Genomic DNA, 21,239 nt, shown 5'->3' with positions numbered 1-21,239 from the left:
CCTCCGACTGTGGAGAAACTCATAAATAACCTGCAGCTAAATTAGATAAGAATACAGAACTAATGAAGGTGGAAGGTAAGACATATGGAGAGAGAAGTCTGGACAACACAGAACAATGAGAGTTCCGGTTCTAATCGTAACTGGCTGGTCGGCTTTGGGAAATGGATCTGTGATTACTTTCCTCATCTATAAATTGAACTCTTAGGTTCCAAGTTTTCTTGAGTCTGGATTATGGACAGGCCAGGATGCTAAAACGGCCTTTACATTCATGAAGGGTTATTTATAGAGAGGAAGGGGAAAGAAACATATTTATTGAGGGTTACTGTGCACCAGCAACTCTGTTGCCCTGTTTGTATATATTTCACTTCAGGTCAAGCTTTCTACAGGCCCCTGTGAATAGCCTGTAGCTACAGACCAAGTGACCGAACCAGGATTTAAACACAGTGCTATTAGGATTTTGCATCACTTTTCACTACCTTTTCACTTTTCCAAGAAGAATCATATGCTGTTTTCCAAATAAGAACTAACAGCAAAAGAAGAATCAGGAGCTATATTGTGGGGCTGATAGACCCCCAGTGCAGGAGTTTATATGCAAATTTGCAGACAGTAGTAAGGTTTGTCTAGGAAGGGTTTAAAAATGCAGGGTTTTTTTATAAAGATGTACAAACACATGACGTATTTCACTTTTCTAGATCAGATTAAGTGTGATTCTTGCCAAGGGCAGATTTAGAATAGATGGTATTTCAAAGACCAAACCAACTTTGTATTATCCATCGATTTCCCAGTGTTTAGTATCGTGTCCGATATAATAATGAGCACAAATAGGGTTTCTTAAAAGCATTTCTACCTATTCTAACTGCTTCATGTATAGTAATCACATTTGAAAAATACCTGACTTGAAGTTATTTCTATGTTTAATGCTATAAAGATGAAAACGTCTGATTCAATGACGGCGATTTGACTTGGGGCATTATTTTCAGATGGTTTAACAATTTGTAAACAGTGATTCACCTTCAAAAGAGAAAGTCTCATCAAGCTCACCTTACGTTTGGCAAAAGATTATTCCCTCTACAAACCAAATTCACGTAGTTTACCTCTAAGCCCCTGCTTCTCAAATTATCAGTAAAAATTACCTACTTTGAAGTAAAGAAGACTGCTTTAAATGAAAAAAAAAATGTGGTTGCCAGGCAACAAAGATAACATCAGGTCTTTTTTTTTTTTCTCTCTCACCAGATGGATACCATCAGCATCACTAGCTGAACATTGCTGAGATAGCATTGTGTCGATATAACTGGTTTTCTCTCAATCACAACTTCTCATGCTAGATTATATAGATTTTCTTTTCCATGAATGAAAATGATATACATTTCTTTTTGACCATTACATCGAGAAAAGGAAAAATGCAGCAGTGATTCATTCCTATTACCAAAGACTGCATTGCACTATTAGAAAGCAGCATGAGGTATGTACTGGACAACCAGTCCATGGGGCAATGGCATTGCCAGTTCAGGCCAACCCAGCCCTTTGATGTCCACAGTGTGCATTTCAGAGTCTGCTTCAACCCATTTGAAAATCTTTGATAATCCAAAAATGTACTTTAATGAAAACTTTTCACCATAGCCCAAATTTGATGGACTCAGAAATTAAGTAAAACCAAGAAGCAAGGAATGACAAGGAGTTGAAAAGTAAAACCTAGGAAGACAGCATTTCATTGAACAAGAAATATTTTACTCCAAGATCTGCTGCCAGAGGAGCATTAGCTAGTGATTACTGGTTCCCCAACCACAGAGTAAAGGTTTTAAATCATTCAAGATTGAGTCTTCAAGGTAAAGTCACCAAGAAGATGTTTTCCTCATTGTCAGTCATAGAGAGCCTCTTATGTGTTCACCCTAGGAAGGAATTTTGCAGGAAAATATACAGGATTTTGCAGGGGCACAAGCTAAGTATGTATTCATTAGAAGAAAGGCACTATAGCTAGCACATAGTTGTAAAACGTTTTTTAAAAGGCAGAAATAACAAGTGTCATAAAGCTTCCGGTGTTGAATTCCAGACATGGAGAAAATTGCCTATTATCAGCTGAACTTAGAACTATAGACTGACAGATTGAAACCTTTCTGCAATAAGTACATCAAGTCTGATGCACCAAAGTGGGATGTTAGAGAACGCAAGGGTAACAAAGGAAAAGGATGATTCAGAAAAAAAAAGTGGCTTAAACTTTGATACCCTACCTATAAAATGTCCAAATCCTGGCTGTATTCACAATTAGTCTACTTAGGAGGAATGAGACACTGCTATATTTGAGCCTGTACCATCTCCTATAGAAATCTCTACTCAGGATAATTACCATTAAACTCTAGTGACTTATTCCATTTTGTATTTTGATTCTTGTAAATAAAATGTATTACTGTCTTTTAAAATATCATGAGCTAATGGATCTTTCCAGATAAACCAAAGTATGAGGACTAAATTGAGCCAGCCTAACTAATTTTTGAGTTCACAACTATTGTCCCAGTTGTCCTTGCTCAGGAAATATGTGTTACCAAACTGCAAAAAACAAGGATTATCACATCAAGTAACCTTGACACATTTTAATAACACAGTATTAGGATGTGTGTGCTTTGAGGATCAACGATTTTGATTTAAAACTGGCATGATTGAATTTGCTGGTGCCTTTGGGTCCACTTTAATAAAATGCAGAATTATCAGATTCCTCCTCAAAGGAGGAGGATTTAGACTATATATAGAATATAGTTACTTCAGAAACTAGCAATTGCAATTAAAACTGCAGCAGGTCAATCAAACAGGGAGAGAAATACTGTGATTACTGCAAGATGTAGGAACTCAGCAAAGAAGGCTCAAGGCAGATAAAGTCAGATCAATAACTTCAATCGTCACCAATGTCTCAATCCATTAGGTGACTGTGTTTTCCCATTGAAATCCCTCCATGGGGTTTTAAAAATTCTGTGAAAAAGTTTAGTCCTCCATTGGTCCTCCACTGAAGTGACAGAAACAAAACAAATAAACCAGCCACAAAATCACCCAGTTCTGCTCAAGTTCCTGGGCCTAAGGATACTTGAAACACTTTCCACATAAGCTCTATATCCTCTCATGGGAACACACAGATATGTCCAGCCAGCAAGTAGAAGGAATCATGGATTTCTTTTTTTAATTTCTTTATTGGTTAAGGTATTACAAATGTGTCCTCATTTCCCATTAACCCCCAGCATGGGTTCTTTTGATCTAAACCATTTACCAAGTTGTCTCTTATAAACACCATTATGGAACTTGAATATTCTAACTTTGTAGCTATTGCCTTTGGTTAACTGATTGCAAGTGAAGGAATAAAGTGTTTCTACCTAGGATTAAATAGCATTAAAAAGTGGGAAGTCATCTCAGACAGTGTGGCGCAATGGTTACGCACTAACCCATGAACCACGAGGTCACCAGTTTGATTCCCGGTAGAACTGGAGGGGAGGGGAGGGGAGGGGAGGGGAGGGGAGGGGAGGGGAGGGGAGGAAGAAAAATTAAACCTCGAAAAGGAATAAATTCTAATTTGTTTTGGGTTTTAGTGGTCAGTCTCTGAAATTTAATTCTTTTTTTGTATTTGGTCATTCACTCATAAGAAAAACAATTCCTTTATAGTCATCTTGAATAAGAAAAAAAATCATTTTGAAGGACACTGTGCACTGAACTGACAGTTTTTTCTTCTAAACCTGTGCTTTCTGTCTGATTTGTGGAAAAGCTGCTCTTAGTACTAAAAATGATCTATAACAGTACAGTGCAAACCTGAGGATAATGACATTCTGTCCATTTAGTTTTTGGCATATGAACTGCCATATCTTGATGAAACAATTATCTGTTCTCTTAATTTTCCCTTTTTAAATTATGATTATAGCATCCCTGTTTCTCTATCTTTATGTAAAAAAAACAAAATGAAAAATCTTTTCAATAATCCAGATGCTTTCAATCACCTTATCTACAAGTTACTGTGAAGATTAAACATCTAGGTGAGTGACAACAATTCATCTTTTATCCAGATTCATTTATCATATAGATACAACTCACCTTTCTACATGTAGCAAGACCAATTTCCTTCATGAGAGCATGGAATGCCTACATCATTAGAATCCAAAACAAGGGCTTAATGCTTCAGTAGTGTTGAACTGAGACAATTCTTTATTTAAACGCTCCTATGAAAAATTAATCTGCTCTTGAATTTTCCATGATTAGTTCTCAATTTAGAATCTTAGATATTATTCAAATCAGATATCAAAGTTGGTATTAATGGGCCAAAAGGGGATGTTAGTCACTGGAAATGTGTTGTTGCTAATACAAATTTCACGTGTAACAAAACCTACATGGTAATAAAGTGGATTGACTGTGTGTGCCTTCTTATAAACCAAGTCACAGAAACCAATCAATTTTTATTCATACATTTTAGTTACTTAACATATCCTTTACTAATTCCAATTACACATCCAAGTTTCTAAACAGCTCATGTGTACACACATATTAATGTAATCAGAGAGCAAATTCATAAATTATACATCATATGGAAGGCTCATAAAAGTATGCAATTATATTAAAAAATCAATTTATAAGTCAATAACAAGATAGAGACCTTGTGCAAAACTTGGAATTTGAAATAAAGAAAAAAATTCCTTTGGGAAAAGCTTAACATTCCTTCACCTGTTATTCAATTTTTACTGGCATACCTCTTACAGAAGTGTTCTACCATCTATTTGACATTTAAAACATTAGGAAATTCATGAATATGCTAGAAATATTGAATTTATCTTTCCTTTTCCTAAGAGTTAAGTGTAATCCACAAAGTATTTGTCTTTTCCCTTTGGTGGCTTAACATTAAATTAAAGTCACCTTAAGATCAATTTGATATCACCTTAGTAAATGTGAGGGGTTGCCAAAGGTAAATTTCAGTGTCACTCCACAATTATTTTCCACAACATACAACTTTGAATATAATTTTTTTTCAATGCAAATGAGATAAGATTCTAACTACATTTTGTTAGTAGCTGACATCTATATCACCTTAGGGGAATTTCTTTTATAAAGTACAAAATTGCCTAGTTAGTTAGTAAGCTATCTACCTACCTGTCCATATGTATGTATTTGTGTGCTTTAATTGGACACAATATCAAATGCTGTGCAGTTGACTGGAAGGGGAGTGGAAAGAATCAGTCATTATTAGCAGAAATCCACTCTGTTTTTCACAGTAATGAGCAGCCATTCAAATATGATTAAAGTGACAGCACACTGACATAATGTGGCTATTAATTCTCTCTGAACAATACATTAAAGAAAAATTTGGAATTCACATGAAACTCAGTACCCACCAGGGACCTCATATGCTTGTTTCTCAGGCTTCAGTGAGCTTTTCTGTATGCCTGAATGCCCTAACTATCTATATCTGCACAGGCTGTTGTACACAAATCTATCAATAAAAAGTAAAATAATTATAGTTATATTTATTAATGTGTCGCTTTCTTTCAGCAAGCTTTGGCGTAGTCAACTTTAAGAAGGAAAAAAATAAAAACAAAAAACCTCTTTGTAAGCATTTGTGTAAAGTCACTTCAGTGTTGGGAACAACACTGCCATTAGACCAAAGGGCAGCCATCTCAAAGGTGACAGGATATTCTTCTCTTTCAGCTTAAATGTCTGTTAAACTCTCCTGGTAAGTAGGAGATGCATCAATTTGATAAATACTCTTCCTTAGAGAGGCAATAACTTATTTGTTTTTATGCATTTCTATACATAGCATTGCTCTTTCTCCAAATTCAATGTTATCTTTTTTTATTTCCTAAATAGTTACAAATCTAAATTTAGATAAGAAGGTCCTCTTTTAGTTAGCAAAAAGGAATAGAAGCTCTGATTCTCGCTTTATTTAAGGGACACCTTTTCTGCTCTGATTATTTATTTTACATTAGATATTGCAAAAGATATAGAAAACACACTTTTTTTCCCCCTAAGAGAAATATCCAAGAAGATAATATAAAGCTACAGTTTATCAGAATCGGAGTTCTAAAATGACAAACACTGAAATTAAGTTTTAGTCACTCACTTGATCTTTAGATTATAAACATTTTTAAAATCAGATGTAATTTTTGCAAAGAAACTTTATTAATGTTTAATCCAAATTTGATATTCTTCCCTAGTTGCTCATAAGATGGAGATTCTGAAAACACTAGTATAAAAGGGTTGATCTGTTGTACTGGTTTAAGTAGAACTGAACTGAAATATGTACATATGAAAGCTACAAGGTTCTCAGAGCTCATAGTTACTCTCAGTAGCTCAGAGGGAAACGCAACAAAATCCCTACACTCAGTGAGGAGCAGAACAGATTCCAAATAATCTACTGACTTTCACAAATGTACACAATTACTCCTCAAAAGAAGCAGCGGAAAGGTGTGTGAGTTTTTTTTATTTGTACCAAAGCTTATATTCTATCTATTTAATATGACAGTTTGTTTTCCAACGGTCACTTAGGGAAAGGAAAATCGGGAATAAATCAAATAAGTTAATAAATAATTATATATAATATGTGTGTGTGTTTTAAAGAAAAATACATTTTTCTGCCTTGAATGCTAAGCAGAAATATTCAGTTTTATAGAGCACAAGAAGAGAGCCAGACAACCACAGGAAATCCTACGAGAGAAACAGTGCTTGTAAAAAACACACACAGAGAAAAAAACCTCTTAGAGCAGTGTGCAGGGTGTATAGGAAAGCAGAGAGAACAGAGATGAGTGATGAGAGTAATTTAAATCCAGTCAGATGATAATGAGGTTTCCACAGCTCAAAGACAATGGAGTATTGAAGGTAGAATGAATGCAACAGACACTTCAAAGAAAAATCTGAGAGTTAGTGATTTACTGGATATAGAAAATAAAGAGGAGGAGAAGCAAAACAGGTGTTCGGTGCTTTACACCTAGGGACCAAGAGAATGGTGGCACAAATGTAATTTATTGAAGACATTTTTAGCAATAGAATAATCAAACAATTGCTTATTTCTGCTGAAACCAGAACCATCTGAATGCTGAATTTGTGCCTGATGGTCGGAATTTAGAACTTCCTCCAATTCTTGCAGTGTTTTTTTGAGCATTTCTGCAATATTTATGTACATATTTAGAAAATGCTCACCAGTTTGCCACCAATGGTCTAAGACGGGTACTCTGAAGACCTTTTTGGACCATTCCAGAGTCTCAACATCACATCGTTCTCCAGCCACAAATAATGTTTTAAACCTAAATAGAAGAGGGAGAGTGAATTCAAGTTATTCCTTGAAAATAAATCTAAATAACTTCATCTACATTCTTTTAAACATTGTACAATCTAACCACAGTAATTTTCTCTGAGGAAAGCAGCCATGTTACCAGTATATCATACCGCAAAATGGTGAGAGGCATGATTTGTTTTGACCCAAATGTAACTTAATACACATCATGGCATTGGAAAGATGTATTTCAAAAGTACAATTCACAGCTACAGCTTCTCAGCTTTGAAAAGAGCAATCAAGCTGATCTCTATCACGTATCTGTCATCTTCATCTAATGCTTAAAGATGAAAATCCCTTTCCCCCCTTGACATTATCCCTGTTAATTTTAGCTCCAAGTTTGATTGCTATGTTCTACTTAGGTCTACACACAAAATACACTCTCAAGTATCAGCTAAGACAACAATTATGCTCATAAATATGATGAATGTGCTTCTTCTTATGAGTTCCTTTGGTAACGAGTACTCTGATTTCGAGCACATATTTCCCCTATTCCAAGGACGTATATATAGGAAAGATAGTAAAAAGTAAATACCATTATGGCCTTCAAAGTTTAAAAAGGCTCTTATGGAAAGGAATATATGATGACTGAGAAATGAAGAATCTTTGGCAGGAAGCGCCATGCCACAAAATAAAAAGGATGAAATAGAAAAATAGAATTGATTTGACACTATTGCTGGTTCATTGAGAGAATGACTATTTTTCTTCTATTCTCAATGCCCATGACCTGTCAAGACAAGGACTGTGTGCATGAAGAGTTAATTTACATCATCAAAGTAAACGAATAATCAAATAAATAAAAAGCTGTCTACCCAATGTAATCCAGCCACAGAAGATTTATTGCCATTCCCTAAACTTATATCATCTCATGAAGATTCATGGAGATTCAAATATTCTCATCTTTACTTTCTAACAACATGCATTTCCTGTCCCTGCTATAAACACACAGTTCATCCTATAATTATTTGTTTCTTATCTATTTCCCACAGTGCACTGTGAGCCCCTTAGCAGCAGTCATCTTTATCCCTCAATACCAATCAAAATACCTGGGAATTTTAGATACTGAAACATTTCTAGAAGGTTAGAAAGACAAAATACAGAGGTGGGGAGTTGGCAAAGTTTATGTCAGCTTGACTCATTCTATTGAGTAAAAGAGGAGGCATGTTGTTTTGTAAGAGCAATTGACAAAGGAACAGTGGCTTGAAGAAAGAAAAGTCTCGGTTATTTTGGAGAATTTTAAATGTATTACATAAAAGTGAAAGAACTAAAGAGCAGCTTCTTGGCTTTCATAAACTCAATCAGTAACCTGAGAGGCTAAGTCGACACAGCACAGGAAAGAGTGTAGTACAAAAAAGAAGGGATGGCAAATCAATGTTTGTGAATCTAAACAAGGCAAGAGAAATGGGGAAACAAGGTAGGAATAGCCATGATGGAGAAAATTATCAGGAAAAATAATGGGGTCACAGAAGAAATTTTAAAAAATTAGTAAAAGCAAAGGCACTGTAGGATCAGAAAAAAAGAGGATGTAGTTGTAAAAGGGGAATTTCAAACTTTGAGATCTTTACAATGTGTCTGTTCTGAGAGAGGATAGTGTTTATGGTAACAGAGAGAATCTAACATTGAAAGACTGGATAAAATAAGTGTATTGATAGAGAAATTTATCCTCCAGATATTAAAAATCACTTAAGGATGGTAACAGTCAAGAGGAGAGAGGACGTCCATGACTTGTTGACTAAAGTTGCTGAAGAGAGATCTGAAGAGAAGAGAGGGTTACATAAATTGCAAGAGCTTTAATAGAAGATGAGCAATTAAAAACAGAATGATCAAACTCTCATGAGCTCAACTTTAATATCCTTCTTAACTTTTATAAATAATCATGACCCTAAAGGTGCAGTTTGGCCTCAAGAGTCTCAATGTGGACATTTCAGAGGCTCAACAGCCACAGTAGCTAGTGGCCACCAAATGGAATAATGCAATTAGATCATGACTTTCTGAAGCAGCAGCAAAATTCCTACATTGGCCAGGATGATAATTTCTCTTAGTTAACACTATATACACAGTTCCTCCTCAAACCATTATGTCAATATTTTTTACTTGTATCTGAGTGCATGTACATGTGTGGGTGTGCAAGTGACAATAAATGCAAAGAAGACAATCTGTTACTTAATGTTTCTATAAGAAGACTGTCATCACAATAGCTTTGCAAAATTTTGGGTTTGGTTTGGCTCAATAACTTGTCATAGTTACAGGACTTCATTTAGTGGTACAAGGCACTGCCAAAAATAATGTTTGAGTCTGGCTGGTGTGGCTCAGCGGTTGAGCATCCACCTATGAACCAGAAGGCCATTGTTCCATTCCTGACCAGGACACATGCCTGAGTTTTGGGTTGGATCCCCAGTAGGGGGCATGCAGGAAGCAACAGATCAATGATTCTCTCTCACCACTCATGTTTCTCCCTCTCCCTCACCTTCTCCCTTCCTCTCTGAAATCAATAAAAATATTTTTTTTTAAAAATAATGGTTCAGTAGTTGCCTAGTGGCATATTTTCCAACTACTTAGCCACTAAGTCAGACCTGGGCCTCATCATGAAGGGGCTTGTAGAGCAGTGTAAGAAACTTAGATTTCATCATGAAGGAAGTGAGAAGCTAATTAAAGCCAATTAACGATTTTAAACAGGAGAAGGCACAGGGAGATTTTTGCTTTAGGAAGACTCCATCGGCAGTAGCATGGCAGGTATCTGGCTGTGGGACGCTGTTGCTCCAAGTGAAGAAGTGGTGAGGACCCAACCCCAGGCTGACCTGGGAGAGGAGGCAGACATGGAATTATTCAGGTCTGAGCAAACAGACTCATCACTACAAGACCATTCTCATTTCCTTTAAAATCCTTTTAGAAGACATTGTATGCTGTTGGAAGAAGAAAACCAACACATAAAACAACAACAAAAAACCTCTCAAATACTTAATCCTAAATAAAAGTAAAATGTAAGAAAACATAATTGGGAGGAAAACACAGGTAATCATGACAAATTGTGAAAGCAGAAAAGACTGAATGAAAATGTAGTTCCATTGTTTTTGTGCTGCTTCAAGTTGTATCACACACACTTTTGAGACTGACAATTGATACATGATTTAAAATTTAGATTAAATTAAAAGTATATTGTTTTTGTATATCATAGGAAATTTGCGGAATGAAAAGAATACACATATGTTATTGTACATATTAGGGTTTTTATTGTAATTTTGCCATTTATGACTACAGGAAGTTTCAAACATAGTTTTCCAATTGATCAAAAAACTATTCTTTGTACTTCATTGAAGATGTAATAAAAGATAAGAAAATGTAATCATTTTCTAGAGCATATTTTATCTTTTTTACCTCCTTTTTCATCAATAATACAAGTGTAGCCTAGCCAGTGTGGCTCAGTAGCTGAGCACAGACCTATGAACCAGGAGGTCACTGTTCGATTCCCGCTCAGGGCATATGCCCGGGTTTTGGGATGGAACCCCAGTGGGGAGCACGTGGGAGGTAGCTGATCAATGATTCTCTCTCATCATTGATGTTTCTCCCTTTCCCTTTCTCTCTGAAATCAATAAAAATATATTTATAATAGTACATGTGTAGTACACTTATTAGTCTAAAACTTTTCTTTAAGAACGGAATTTAACTTTCAATAGTTTGCTGTTTGAAAAAGTAAACAATATCCACCCAGCTGGTGTTGTTCAGTGGTTGAGCATGGACTCATGAACCAGGAGGTCAGGCACATGCCTAGGTTTCAGGCTCAATCAATACCCAGTAGGTGGCTTGCGGGAGGCAGCTAATTGATGATATTACTCTCGTCATTAATGTTTATATCTCTCTCTCCTCTCCCTACCTCCCTCTGAAATCAATAAAAACATATATTTTTTAAAAAGAATATTATGCATCTAGATCATTTGTATTAAAATATGTAAAATGATAGGTTTGGTTGATGCCAACAATATAAAGAAAAAAGATATTTATAGTTATAAAAGGCAGCATTTCCATTATCTGTCAAACCAAAGATTACTTCAAAGAGCCCTAGTTGTTCCAGATAGTTGTATGTTTAGTTTATAGATAAAATTGAAGATCTACAACTTCAAAAGTATTTATTAATAAAAATGATGCTAAACATTGTCAATTAAAAATGTTAGCACAAAATACAAAATATGTTTTGGCTAATGAAGAAACAATAACTTGATATTACCAGCATTTTTACAAGTTTTATCATAATTTTTATTTAACTAATATTTGGCATTATTTCCCAGCCAAGTAAATTACAATTAAACAATTAATTATTACAATAATAAGCCATGCACTAGCAATAAATTCATATCTGGTGGCAAATTTTAGCATTATGTATCTTAAAACTTAGTATTTATTGTTATAATTGTCCATTATAATTCTATTGTATTTCTTTCCTTAGATTTGAATTACATTAATATTATGGTAGTAATCTTTATGCTGGCACTAAAGCAAAATAGAAATATTTAATATTCAATAAAAAAATGGTAAAGTGACAGCTAGCTTCACCACAAAGTTAGAGTCCTTTCCGTTTCCATTGAACTCAAGATGAGAAAAAGTTTTGAAATCATTGGTGATTTAGAAAAATGTAAAAGTAGTATAAACATTTCCTTTCCCTGGATACATTACAAACTATCATTCACCTGTGGCTATTTAAAACTTAAATCAATTAAAATTGAAAAAAATTGAAACTATCATTTTTTTTTAGCAGTATTAATCCTTTGTCAAGAGTTTAGTAGTGACATGTGGCTAGTACCTACCTTATTATAGAGCTCAGGTTTATTAGATAGTGCTACCCTAGATAATTATAGACTAACTAGATTCGTGCACTGGTGGGGTCCCTCAACCTGGCCTGTGCCCTCTCGCAGTCCGGGACCCCTTGGGGGATGTAGTAGTACGTGAAGCAGCAGGCAGCTGGGGAGGAGCCTGAGACCAGGCCAAGCGCTGCCCTGCTCCTGCGCATCCTGGCCCTGCTGTGCCTGCTGCCACTCAGTAAGCTCGCTGAGCGGGGCTCCTGCTGTGGGAGCGCACTGACCACCAGGGGGCATTCCTGCATTGAGCATCTGCCCCCTGGTGGTCATTGCACATCATGGCGACCAGTCGACCAGTCGTACGGTTGCTTAGGCTTTTACATACATAGATTAATTATCTGGATGATATTATGATGGTAACACACACACAGAATGACTCTACTTCCAAATTTATAATACTAAAAATATAAACAAAAAAGATAATATGCAATATTCAGAGTAGGAAAAAGGAGGGGGGGGGCATTAATGGGAAGGAGACCTACACACCTTCCCCCAACTTTATGTAAAATTGAGTACAGCCCTAACCGGTTTGGCTCAGTGGATAGAGCGTCGGCCTGCAGACTCAAGGGTCCCAGGTGGTCCCAGTTTTGATTCCGGTCAAGGGCATGTACCTTGGTTGCAGGCACACACCCATTAGGGAATGTGCAGGAGGCAGCTGATCAATGTTTCTCTCTCATCAATGTTTCTAACTCTCTATCCCTCTCCTTTCCTCTCTGTAAAAAATCAATAAAATATATATTTTTAAAAACTGAGTACAATTCGAGATTAAAATAAAGTTGAAAATTAAGCAAAAAGGAAACAGAAAAATGGTAGTGTTATCAAATTAATTTTAGTCCAAAATGGACAGGAAGCTGCACTAAAATGAATAAAGAGCTAAAAGATAAATTCTACTGAAGAATTTCCAGGTAATAAAGTAGGGACAGAAGAAAACTAAAATGAATGTCTTATTCAAGGTCCATAAACTACCAAACCAGTGAAAATTACTCTTTATTTATGCCAAAAGAAGTTAAATTTAGATTATTTCAGTGATGCTGCATCAACTCCTAGTTCACATGACAAACATCATTATTTTTTGCCATCAGTGTGCCTGTGGTTATCTCCATCTTTCCTTCATTCTATTTTCTCCTACTCTTCCCCAGTAGAAGAAAATTACTTTTTCAAGAAAAAACTCAAAGTACTTTTTGAAAAAAACTCTCCACCATTTTGTTATTGTTATTTATCATATTAATTTTGGCTTCTGTTTAAACACAATATCCTATTATGATTGTTATGCCAAATATATAAATCAACAAAATATTTTATCAGTTTTATCAGTTACTTATTTTTCAAACCCATACCATTCCCCCATGTGTATTTTTTTCTTTTATGAAAGTCTTTGGACAATAAGTTCTTTTAGCTTTGTCCATATGAACATTTGTCTATTTTGCCCTCAGTCTTTAATAAAAAAAATAAAAAATAAATTAGTTTGACAATTCTCCCTCAGCACTTTGAAGATCCTTCACAGTTGTCATCTGAAATCTATTGGGATCAGTTTGATTTCCCTCTTTGGTGCTCTGTTGATTCTCTCTGGTAGTTTATAGATTTTATCTATAGCCTCAGCTTATGTTTTACAACTTCCAAATGGCATGTCCATTGAGAATTTACTTACATCTAACCTGCTTAGTACTTGGATGGCACTTCCACCTGGGATATATCTGCATACAAACAGCCTTACCACTTTCTATTCCAGTCATTTCCAGCCTATAGAAATGTTTTTGTTTTTCAGCTCATCTCTGATGCTAGGCTTTTTCTCGTTTGTGTTAGCTCTCATTGCTAAGTTATTGGAAAAGAAAGGCTGCATGAAGTAAGAGGTACTGTGATATCCTGAATGGAAATCCCAGCACTGAATACAGGAGTGGGCAAAGTAGGTTTACAGTTGTTCATATGGAAAAGGACATTCAGGTTATGAATATTACAATAGCTTTGTTAACTCAAAGGAATGTCACAATGGCAAAGTACACTTACATATAATCTCATATGTGCTCCAACTGCCGGCCTTCATCATTTACACATTCTTGTAGACTACTTGCTATACTCAAACACAATTGTAAACCTACTTTTGCCCACTCTTGCATTTACTAACTTAAGATTGAACTTGAAAATCATAGGAAAATAAACTATTATGATGTGATGTAAAAGGGAAATGAGTTAGAAAGCAGGAGATAATAATAGCTAAGAGTTGTCTATGTTAAGAACTGTTACAAGTGCTTTGCATGTCTTAGATACCTTTTATTTTCATTATATTCTTGCTCTATTACTCTTTACAGTGAATAAAGGTGGGGGAGGGAGGCTAGATCCAAGGTCTCACACAGCCAGTTAATGGTACATTGAACCCAGCTAGTCTAATTCCAGAGTCAGAATCTTAACTACCATACTGTACTGCCTAGTTCCAGCTTTGTCCCAGAGTAGTTGTGAAATCCAAGGGATACTATTTCACCTCTCTATGACAATATTTTCTCAACTGTAAAATGAAATAGCTCCATTAGATGACTTCTAATCTATTTTTCCAAATTCTAGAATATATAGTTCTGGTTATGTAAGTACAAAAGGTCTTGAACATAAATATAAAAGTACTAGAGGCCTGGTGCATGAAATTCGTGCACAGGTAGGGTCCCTAGGCCTGCCTGGCTATCAGGGCTGATCTGTGGGGCAACTGAGGGGTCCCCAACTGGCACCCACCTTGGCTGACTTGGCACTGCCCACTTGCCAACCCAGGCACCCCCCCACCACTGCCAGTCACCTCTCTCTGTGGGGTGACTGGCAGGGCAATCGGGGGGCCCCTGCCTTGACTGGCCTGGTGCCACCCACTCACCAGCCCTGCCCCCCCCCCACCACCAGTTGGGGCCTGCCAGCTGGGGGCAGCTCCTGTGTTGAGCATCTTCCCCCTGGTAGTCAGTGCAGATCATAGCTACTGGTCGTTCCACTGTTCGGTTGATTTGTGTATTAGGCTTTTATTATATAGAATAGTTATATGAGAAGAGTTGAATTCTGGTATTTATTCTGTCTCTAAACCAAATTTAACCTTTTTTGGACCTCAGTTTCCTTGTTTTAAAAATGAGATAGCTGGATTTCTATGCTCCCTTCTGTTTCTAACATTCTCTTAGTCCACAAATGAGAATCCATTAAAGTAGTTCAGTGAAGGTATTATCTCTGAATAGACTAAAAATATATGAAAAGTGAAAGTTGCTTTTATCCCACAAATGATAAAAATCTCTAGGCTTTGTGAGTTTCTTACTTTACCTCTCACAGTAAAAGAATGTTTGTGGTATTTAGTTAGGAGTGTGGGGGCTAGTCAAATTGCCTGGATTATTTTCTTTCTCAAGAGTTACTTAAATGCTCTGGGACCAATGTTACTCATGTGTATAATGAAGATCATCACAATTCCTATTTATTATGATGACAAAGCAAGATAAAAGTAAGCTGCTTATGGCTAACACATAGATTTTGAGTATTTGCACTTATTAGTAGTAGTGACTTGAATAATTGAAAGTGTTTGCAGAGTCTTCATTCCTAAATACCTATTAGAAACATATGTGCACGTAATCATAAATAATTTAGTTGCCTAAACACAAAGGAGCATGATCAGGAGGAACTTACTGCAATTTCTTCTACGCTAAAACCTGACTCCGTATCTTTATGTATTCTTTGGTAAACGATGACTTAATAGCCAATTAGGATTGTTCGATGCTTTAAACATTAGGCGAATTAGAAGCAGCTCCTGCCTTCACAGAAGTGATGGCATCTAAAGCCCACATACAAACGGAAAAAGCAGACGATGCAGCAAATGAGCAAGCTGAGTGTGCTGGTCACACAAGTGAATGCCCTGCAATCAGAACGCGTTTGTCAGTAAAGAGACACTGCGAGAAACCACAATCACTGCTTCTTCAAAAGCCCTGGAACTGTCTTAAGATGTGAGGATTACACACAGCCTCAAATGCATTTGCAAAGTTTATATTTCTATCCTTTTGACTAAAATGCAGGAAACCTAATGGAAATGTCACAATTGAATGAAGAAATAGAGGGCTAATATAAATATTATAATAGAGGGAAAAATAAATATTATAATAGAGGATTCATCTTATGAACACCTTTTATTTTAATAAGAGAGTACTCTTTGGATGATAAGTACATTTGGATGTAAACACGGATCTACTTTTTCATAAAATAAAAAAAGAAAAAGAAACAAATAAAACCCTGCCAAAACTGATTGCTTACATCTGTAATCGGTGTGTGTTATCTATTTTAAACTCCTTCTTTGGGCCATAGCAACACAAAATTAGTAACATTTGGCTTTTAACTTAAAAAAATTCAAACCGACTTCTTGCAAACACACTTTCTGACTTGAGAAAACAATAAAATCTCTTCCTTTAGTTTATGATAGCAGTGACCTACTTCAAAGAGATTCGATGAGAATCGATGCTGGAAACTGACTTAAAGATATAAATTACTATAATTATCTTTGGATATACATATCATTAGGCTAAAGAGGATGTCAATAAGCCAGCATAAAAATATCTAAACTCTTCACAGCATATTATTATAAAATAACAAAAATAATTTCCTTCACTCTTTCAACAAAGGTAATTTGATCTATAAAATTCGTATTTTATCTGTATATGTAAAATAAAATAATATTTTTCTTCTATTAAGACCATTGTTTTATTTTCAAAAGACAGGTATATACAGAGATATAGATCTAGATTACACAGGTATACATCTATATAAAATGCATATGTGTATGCATTTTAATTTCTAGTCAGCACTTTAAGAAAAATATAAGCAGCGTAGTTTTAAAAATATTTGGGTAATATTTGAACTGACATAAGCATAATGTGGTATTTAAAAATATCCATGGTGTAATTAAAATAATTCCAAGTATTTCAAAGATATGTTTAGAAGAGTCATTCTTGCTATCATTCAGAATCGTTGGGCTCTCTCCATAAGATACTGCAGTGCCAGAAAAAATAAAACGTTCAGTGATTCATTCAGATTGCGGTTTTTGAGGTAATTTGCCTTGTGCATCCCATTCACCTTGTTAGCGAGTACTGCTTCCCCAAGGCTGCCCCAGGGTCCTGTTGACGGATTGCTCTAATTGCAGTGGGCGCTGTAAACAAGGCAGCTACTCCATGCTCTGCCAGCACGCGGAAATAAGCGCCAGCATCTGGTGTTCCCACAGGCTTCCCCTACAATGAGATTCGTTTAAAATGTCACTGGGTAAAATGCCTCATATTTCATTGACGGGTCAACACTTACACATTTAACACAGACACGTTAATAAACTGGGACTCTCAGCAAGTCTTACTTGTAAAACATTCCCATGTTCTATCATAAATAAAACAAACCAAATGCCCGGGCATCAGAGAGGTTGTTTGTTCCATTACAACAACCTAAAAGCTTTTCAAACTCCGATGTTTCTTTTCTCAAGTTTTGTAATTCAAACTAACAGTACCCAACAGCCTGCTATTTTATAAGAAATTAAATAGATGGTTTTGCATGGTAGGCTGAATGAGAAATACATTGCTAACTTATCTTTTTTTCATGATCACTATTACAAGCGACAACAGTAAATCTTAAAGTATCTGAGAAAAGAGAAAAATCTGGAATCACAGTGATTTCTGAGCAATGACCTTTTCAATTAAATGTCTCACTCCAAGGATAGCAAATTCTATGAATTTTTTTAAAACCCAATAAGACATCCCAAAATGCATGTTTCCCACAGCCTCAAAATGACATTGTACATGTTCAATCAAAATTCATGCATAAAAATCTAACAATTATGACAAACTATGCAATTAAAAAGAACATAAAGCATTTTTAATTGATGTTTCTGCAAAGTGGAAAATGAGCATGTCATTTAAACAAATAAATAATTCTGTAAAAAGCTGAAATGACCCACAAAAATCTATCTTGGCTCTGCCACACCCATTATTCTTCAGTCCATTCTCATCTGTGCTGCTTTTTCTGTGTTTCTAAATCAACGTGCCTGGAATGTTTAATATATGTTATATATGTACCATTCCTTAAACTTCTTTGACCACATGTCCCATCTGAGCACCCCAAGGATCTGATGGTCTGGAAAACACACTGGGGAAACACTGAACTAAGATAAAGGAGGGAAGAATTTGCTGGCAGTAAACTTAGAGATCTCCCCACAGAGAATAATAAATGAAAGATAATAATATATGTTAGACCATAACTGTTCAATAATATAGATTTACTATCCACTTCTAATTGGACCTTTGATAGGGCATGATTTAGATTTTACTTTTATTTTTTTCATGGTTGATTTTATTATTCTTTAATGAAAATTACATTAATTTAAAAAAAAACTCTTTAGGACTTCCTTATGTCCTATTGCTTTTATTCTTGCTCCTTTTTAAAAATATATTTTTATTGATTTCAGAGAGGAAGGGAGAGAGAGAGAAAGATAGAAACATCAATGATGAGAGAGAATCATTGATCGGCTGCCTCCTGCATGCCCACTACTGAGGATCGAGCCCACAACCCAGGCATGTGCCCTGATCGGGAATCGAACCATGACCTCCTAGTTCTTAGGTCAACGCTCAACCACTGAATCATACAGGCTGGACTCTCTTAATACAAAAGAAAGTATTATTGCAACTAGAAATTTATTTTTTATTATCCCAGCTATCCCAAAAAAACTTGATCACATTTTATTTCATTACCACCTCATATAGATCAACAGATTGACACAGTATATAATCTGGCAACTCATGAACATAATTTCACTAACACATTTTGAAGCCTTAAGCACAGCGATCTAAAAATGAGTCAGCAACTTTATTATTTCTAACCAAACAAGGTAAACATTTGACTTTACTTCTTTGATCTTAGGCACTGATCAGCTCCTTGTGCAGTAGATTGTGACTTTGAGAAACTTGATATTAACCCCATAAGAAATGATTTGTCAGCTGACCTTATGCAATTGACTTGCCATTTTCTTGCTTGCTAAATCAGAATAAATCACTGATCTAATATTTCCTCAATAAGCTAAAAGCACTGAGATAATATTTTAAAGTAGTTTGACCTCCAGTGAAGAAAGATATTTTATATCCAATCGAAGTTCATGCGACAATAATATACTTACTAAAAGATGATATGAGCATCATAATGAACATGCTATCCCATAATGACTACCTACATAAAGGGCACAATTTGATGTAGTTTACAATGCCTTTAATTAATTATGTCTAAAGATAATAATGATTAAAGCATTAAACATATTAGAAACATCACCATACTTTTATAAATAATATAGAATTATAACGATTGTTGCAATTCTGACGCTGTGCCAAATTTTCACTAATATTATATTTACCCAGTATAAAAATCAGATAACATACCATTACTATTAGGATACTGAAGGATGGATACATAAAAGTTTATAATGTTTTTAGTTGATCTCAATAGGTTCAGATATTTTGCATTTTATTGTCCATTCCCAGATTATTCAAGATCATTTGAACATCATAAGGAATATGGTGTTTCCTTATTTTAGAATTGCTTTACTATTTATATATTTTAAACTTTTATTTTCTTATGAATTTCCATTTGATCTCAAATCTTAAGTAAAAGATATTATGATATAGTAAAGAACTTACTGTTCCCCAAAACAGCTGCGGATTAATACAAACATTAGGTTCTGAATGATGTAAACACTTCAAGTAATACTATGCAGCACTGAGCAATCTCTTGCATCAGAACCATGATCCACATAAAAACAAGTCATACTAAATTAGGTAGTGCTAATATATGTATTCACTTTATAAATATTTATTGAGCACCTACTATGGCTAGGCACTGTTCTAAATGCTGGGAATAATTTTATGAACAAACTAGGTAAGGCTCTGCTCTAATGGGACTTATATTCTGGTAATAATGGGTGTTTGTGTGACATAATATTATTAAAAATTACGTAGCAGATGGTACAAACTATTTGTGTCTAATAAAGGGAAGGAATAAAGTAATAAATATAGGACCCATACGTTCTCAACAACTATCACCACTAGAGCTTTAGAAAAATGAAGCAAAGCCTGTAAGCCACTTTCATTATGAGCTCTAAATGAAAGTGACTCCGTAACTTACTGATTTTATTGAACAATCTTCTCTCCTGCCCTCCTGCACATACACAGGCTCCGATACACATACACACACACACACACACACACACACACGCACGCACGCACACACAGATAGGCAATATCATCCCTTTACAATGCTTTTTTAAAGTAACCAGTAACACACTAATTATGCTGAACTGCCGGAGAGGAAAAATGACGCTAATTTCAGAATTTGTATTCAGTAAGGGGCAGGAGCCCAAATACTATTCAAATTTAAAATGAGATAATTCTAAAATTATGGGGATTTTTAACAAACAACATACACACCAAAAGCAGCAATATGCCTAAAAGGTGAAAGTAATTTAAAAATTCTTCAAAACTCAAATCTATGTCCTTACCATTTGCTTTTATTTCCTTCCCCTAACCTAGAGTCTACCCTGTTGGTGGCTGCCCAGAAAACAAAGGCAAAAAGCAATCCCTCCAGCGGCGAAGCTGAGGTTATAAGCTTTCAGTTGTTATAAATCATGAAATTTTTACATCCGAGGTTCATAGACAATCAATTGCCCATATTTATAATGTGGTTAGTGGGATGTTACAAAGCACTGAAAACAAGCCAGTTACCAAATATCTTGAAATTAACACGCACTTACAATTTTCTCCTACTTATAATTCAATGTGTTAATATTTATGGACAACAAATGATAAGTCCTGAGTTAAAAACCCAGGTAATGTCTTGACTTCTCACATAATTCCCAATGAGGTTACATTTTCAACATAGGACAGAAGTAGAATATAGCAACTTAGCAAAACAAAGATAAAAAACACTAGAGCTACACCTTTGAGCAAAAAATCACTTACTTTATTAATAACCCCATGATTTCCATTAATCTACAGCTTGGAGTCAAAGTTACTTGTGGTTTCTCAAATTTTGACATAAAACTTTTGTAGCAGGATTAAAAACACACCTGGTCTTTTTTTAGA

The 21,239-nt window shown here is 35.4% G+C and overlaps 1 protein-coding gene across 1 annotated transcript in view; it reads right to left on the bottom strand.

Annotated features, from left to right (window-relative positions):
• ACSS3 (acyl-CoA synthetase short chain family member 3) overlaps window positions 1–21,239 on the bottom strand; it is a 144,806-nt gene that overhangs the window by 40,385 nt on the left and 83,182 nt on the right. The window contains exons 8-9 of the mRNA XM_059683717.1: window positions 17,209–17,360; window positions 7,156–7,259 (exon numbers count right to left, since the gene is read on the bottom strand). Coding sequence (XP_059539700.1) covers window positions 7,156–7,259; window positions 17,209–17,360 — 256 coding nt within the window. The remainder of the gene's footprint in view (window positions 1–7,155; window positions 7,260–17,208; window positions 17,361–21,239) is intronic.

The sequence above is a fragment of the Myotis daubentonii genome, chromosome 2, assembly GCF_963259705.1.
Source record: "Myotis daubentonii chromosome 2, mMyoDau2.1, whole genome shotgun sequence".
NCBI classification, from domain to species: Eukaryota; Metazoa; Chordata; class Mammalia; order Chiroptera; family Vespertilionidae; genus Myotis; species Myotis daubentonii.
This window is presented reverse-complemented; position numbering and strand designations above follow the sequence as displayed.